The sequence below is a fragment of the Coturnix japonica genome, unplaced genomic scaffold (assembly GCF_001577835.2).
Source record: "Coturnix japonica isolate 7356 unplaced genomic scaffold, Coturnix japonica 2.1 chrUnrandom580, whole genome shotgun sequence".
Taxonomy (NCBI): domain Eukaryota; kingdom Metazoa; phylum Chordata; class Aves; order Galliformes; family Phasianidae; genus Coturnix; species Coturnix japonica.
Window position 1 is genome coordinate 21,652 of NW_015439954.1, and position 4,614 is coordinate 26,265.

The window sequence follows — 4,614 nt, forward strand, 5'->3', positions numbered from 1 at the left end:
CCCATAGAGACCCCATAGAGACCCATAGACCCCACAGAGACCCCATAGAGACCCCATAGAGACCCATAGAGACCCCATAGACCCCATAGAGGCCCCATAGAGACCCCATAGACCCCATAGAGACCCATAGAGACCCCATAGAGCCCCATAGAGACCCCATATAGACCCATAGAGCCCCATAGAGACCCCATAGAGACCCATAGAGACCCCATAGAGACCCATAGAGCCCCCATAGAGACCCATAGAGACCCATAGACCCCATAGAAACCCCATAGAGACCCATAGAGACCCATAGAGACCCCATAGAGACCCATAGAGACCCATAGAGACCCCATAGACCCCATAGAGACCCACATAGACCCCATAGAAACCCCATAGAGACCCATAGAGACCCATAGAGACCCATAGACCCCATAGACCCCATAGAGACCCCATAGACCCCATAGAGACCCCACATAGCCCCACATAGACCCCGTATAGACCCACATAGACCCCATAGAGACCCCATATAGACCCCATAGAGACCCATACACCCCATATAGACCCATAGAGACCCCATAGAGACCCATAGACCCCATAGAAACCCCATAGACCCCATAGAGACCCCATAGAGACCCACATAGAGCCATAGAGACCCACATAGACCCCATAGAGACCCATAAGGGACCCATAGAGACCCCATAGAGACCCATAAGGACCCATAGAACTGCATAAGGACCCCATAGAGCACCATAGAGACCCCACATAGCCCCATAGAGACCCATAAAGACCCAAAGAGACCCCATATAGACCCATAGACCCCACATAGACGCATAGAGACCCACAGAGACCCATAGAGACCCATAGACCCCATAGAGACCCATAGAGACCCCATAGACCCCATGGAGACCCATAGACCCCATAGAGACCCATAGAGCCCCATAGAGCCCCATAGAGACCCCATAGACCCCATAGAGACCCATAGAGACCCATACACCCCATATAGACCCATAGAGACCCCATAGAGACCCCATAGAGTCCCATAGAGACCCCATAGAGCCCCATAGACCCCATAGAGACCCACATAGACCCCATAGAGACCCATAGATACCCATAGAGACCCCATAGACCCCATAGAGACCCTATATAGACCCATAGAGACCCATAGACCCCATAGAGACCCCATAGAGACCCACATAGCCCCATAGAGACCCCATAGAGACCCCATATAGACCCACAGAGCCCCATAGAGACCCATAGAGCCCCATATAGACCCATAGAGACCCATAGAGACCCCACAGAGCCCCATAGAAACCCCATAGACCCCATAGAGACCCCATAGACCCCATAGAGATCCCATATAGAACCCCATAGAGACCCACAGAGCCCATAGAGACCCCATAGAGACCCCATAGAGCCCCACAGAGACCCCATAGACCCCATAGAGACCCCATAGAGACCCATAGAGACCCCATAGAGACCCATAGAGCCCCATAGAGACCCATAGAGCCCCATAGAGACCCCATAGAGCCCCATAGAGCCCCATAGAGCCCCATAACCGACCCTGCTCCACGCCGGTGACGATGGAGGCGAAGTTGTCGTCCAATAGGATCATGTCGGCCGCGTTCTTGGCGGCGTCGGAGCCCGCGATTCCCATCGCGACCCCAATGTCGGCCTTCTTTAGGGCCGGGGAGTCATTGACCCCATCACCCGTCACGGCCACTATGGCGCCCTATAGGATCAATGGGGCAATGGGGGTATTGGGGTCAATGGGGGCTATGGGGGTATTGGGGTCTATGGGGTCTATGGGGGTATTGGGGTCTATGGGGTCTATGGGGGTATTGGGGTCAATGGGGTATTGCGGGTCATGGAGGCAATGGGGTTCTATGGGGTTATTGGGTATTGGGTCAATGGGCTTAGGGTATTGGGGTTCAAATGGGTATTGGCCATGGCCACCCAATGTCGGCCTTTTTTAGGGCCGGGAGTCATGACCCCATCACCCGTCCACGGCCAACTATGCGCCCTATAGGATCAATGGGAATGGGTCAAATGGGGGTATTTGGGGTATTGGGGCCAATGGGGTCTATGGCGGTCAAATGGTCTATGGGTCAATGGGGGGCATATGGGGGTATTGGGGTCTATGGGGGTATTGGGGTCAATGGGGGTATTGGGGTCAATGGGGTCTATGGGTTCTATGGGGTATTGGGGTCAATGGGGTCTATGGGGTATTGGGGTCAATGGGCTCTATGGGGTCAATGGGTCCCTATGGGTCTCTATGTGTCTCTATGTGTCCCTATGTGTCCCTATGTGGTCCCTATGGGGTCCCTATGTGTCTCTATGGGTCCCTATGGGTCCCTATTGATCTCTATGGATCTCTATGGGGTCCCTATGGGATCTCTATGGATCTGTATGTATACCTATGGGTCCCTATGGATCCCTATGGGGTCCCTATGTGTCCCTATGTGTCCCTATGTGTCCCTATGGGTCCCTATTAATCCCTATGGATTGCAATGAGTCCTCCGAGCCGCTAGGGGGCGCTCTATTGATCTCAATTAATCTCTATTAATCTCTATGGGTCTCTATGGCTCCCTATGGATCCCTATGGGTCCCTATGGGTCTCTATGGCGTCCCTATGTGTCCCTATGGATCTCTATGGGGTCTCTATGGGTCCCTATGGGTCTGTATGTGTCTCTATGTGTCTCTATGGTTCCCTATTAATCCCTATGGATTGCAATGAGTCCTCCGAGCCGCTAGGGGGCGCTCTATTGATCTCTATGTATCTCTATGTATCTCTATGTGTCCCTATGTATCTCTATGTGTCTCTTTGATCCCTATGGGTCCCTATGTGTCCCTATGGGTCCCTATGGGTCCTTATGTGTCCCTATGGGTCCCTATGGGGTCCCTATGTTTCCCTATGTATCTCTATGGGGTCCCTATGTGTCCCTATGGATCTCTATGGGGTCTCTATGGGGTCTCTATGTATCCCTATGTGTCCCTATGTGTCTCTATGGGTCCCTATGTGTCCCTATGTGTCCCTATGTGTCTCTATGGTTCCCTATTAATCCCTATGTATTGCAATGAGTCCTCCGAGCCGCTAGGGGGCGCTCTATTAATCTCTATGTGTCCCTATGGGATCTCTATGTGTCCCTATGTGTCTCTATGGGTCCCTATGGGTCCCTATTGATCTCTATGGATCTCTATGGGGTCCCTATGGGATCTCTATGGATCTGTATGTGTCCCTATGGGTCTCTATGTGTCCCTATGGGATCTCTATGGGTCCCTATGTGTCTGTATGGGGTCTCTATGTGTCTCTATGGGTCCCTATGGGTCTCTATTGGTCCCTATGTATCTCTATGGGGTCTCTATGGGCTCTATAGGGCTTTATGGGGTCCTTATGTGTCCCTATGTGTCTCTATGGGGTCTCTATGGGTCTCTATGTGTCCCTATGGAATCTCTATGGGGTCCCTATTGATCTCTATGTGTCCCTATGGGTCTCTATGGGGTCCCTATGGGTCTCTATGGGTCCCCATGGGATCTCTATGTGTCCCTATGTATCTCTATGGGTCTCTATGTGTCTCTATGGGTCCCTATGTGTCTCTATGGGTCCCTATGTGTCTCTATGGGTCCCTATGGGTCTCTATGGGTCCCTATGGGTCTCTATGGGGTTTCTATGGGGTCCCAATTTATCCCTATGGCATCTCTATGTATCTCAATGTGTCCCTGTGGGTCCCTATGTGTCTCTATGGGTCCCTATGGGTCTCTATGGGTCCCTATGGGTCTCTATGGGTCCCTATTGATCTCTATGTGTCTCTATGGGTCCCTATGGGTCTCTATAAGTCCCTATGGGTCCCTATGGGTCTCTATGGGTCCCTATGGGTCTCTATGGGTCCCTATGTGTCCCTATGTGTCTCTATGGGTCCCTATGGGTCTCTATGGGGTCCCTATGGGTCCCTATGGGTCCCTATGGGTCTCTATGGGTCCCTATGGGTCTCTATGGGTCTCTATGGGGTCTCTATGGGTCCCTATGTGTCCCTATGGGTCCCTATGTGTCTCTATGGTTCCCTATTAATCCCTATGGATTGCAATGAGTCCTCCGAGCCGCTAGGGGGCGCTCTATTGATCTCTATTAATCTCTATGTGTCCCTAATTATCCCTATGGTATCTCTATGTATCTCTATGTGTCCCTGTGGGTCCCTATGGGTCTCTATGGGTCCCTATGTATCTCTATGGGTCCCTATGGGGTCTCTATGGGCTCTATAGGGCTCTATGGGGTCCTTATGTGTCCCTATGGGTCTCTATGTGTCCCTATTTATCCCTATGGTATCTCTATGTATCTCTATGTGTCTCTATGGGTCCCTATGTGTCTCTATGGGTCCCTATGGGTCCCTATGGGTCCCTATGGGTCTCTATGGGTCCCTATGGGTCCCTATGGGGTCTCTATGGGTCACTATGGGGTCCCTATTGGTCCCTATTGATCTCTATGGGTCTCTATGGGTCTCTATGGGTCCCTATGTATCTCTATGGGTCTCTATGGGGTCTCTATGGGCTCTATAGGGCTCTATGGGGTCCTTATGTGTCCCTATGTGTCTCTATGGGTCTCTATGTGTCCCTATGGAATCTCTATGGGGTCCCTAT

The 4,614-nt window shown here is 51.7% G+C and overlaps 1 protein-coding gene across 1 annotated transcript in view; it reads right to left on the reverse strand.

Moving 5' to 3' along the window:
- The window catches only part of LOC107307398 (potassium-transporting ATPase alpha chain 1-like), a 41,886-nt gene that overhangs the window by 13,495 nt on the left and 23,777 nt on the right, over nt 1–4,614 (reverse strand). The window contains 1 exon segment of the mRNA XM_015850909.2: nt 1,543–1,711. Coding sequence (XP_015706395.2) covers nt 1,543–1,711 — 169 coding nt within the window.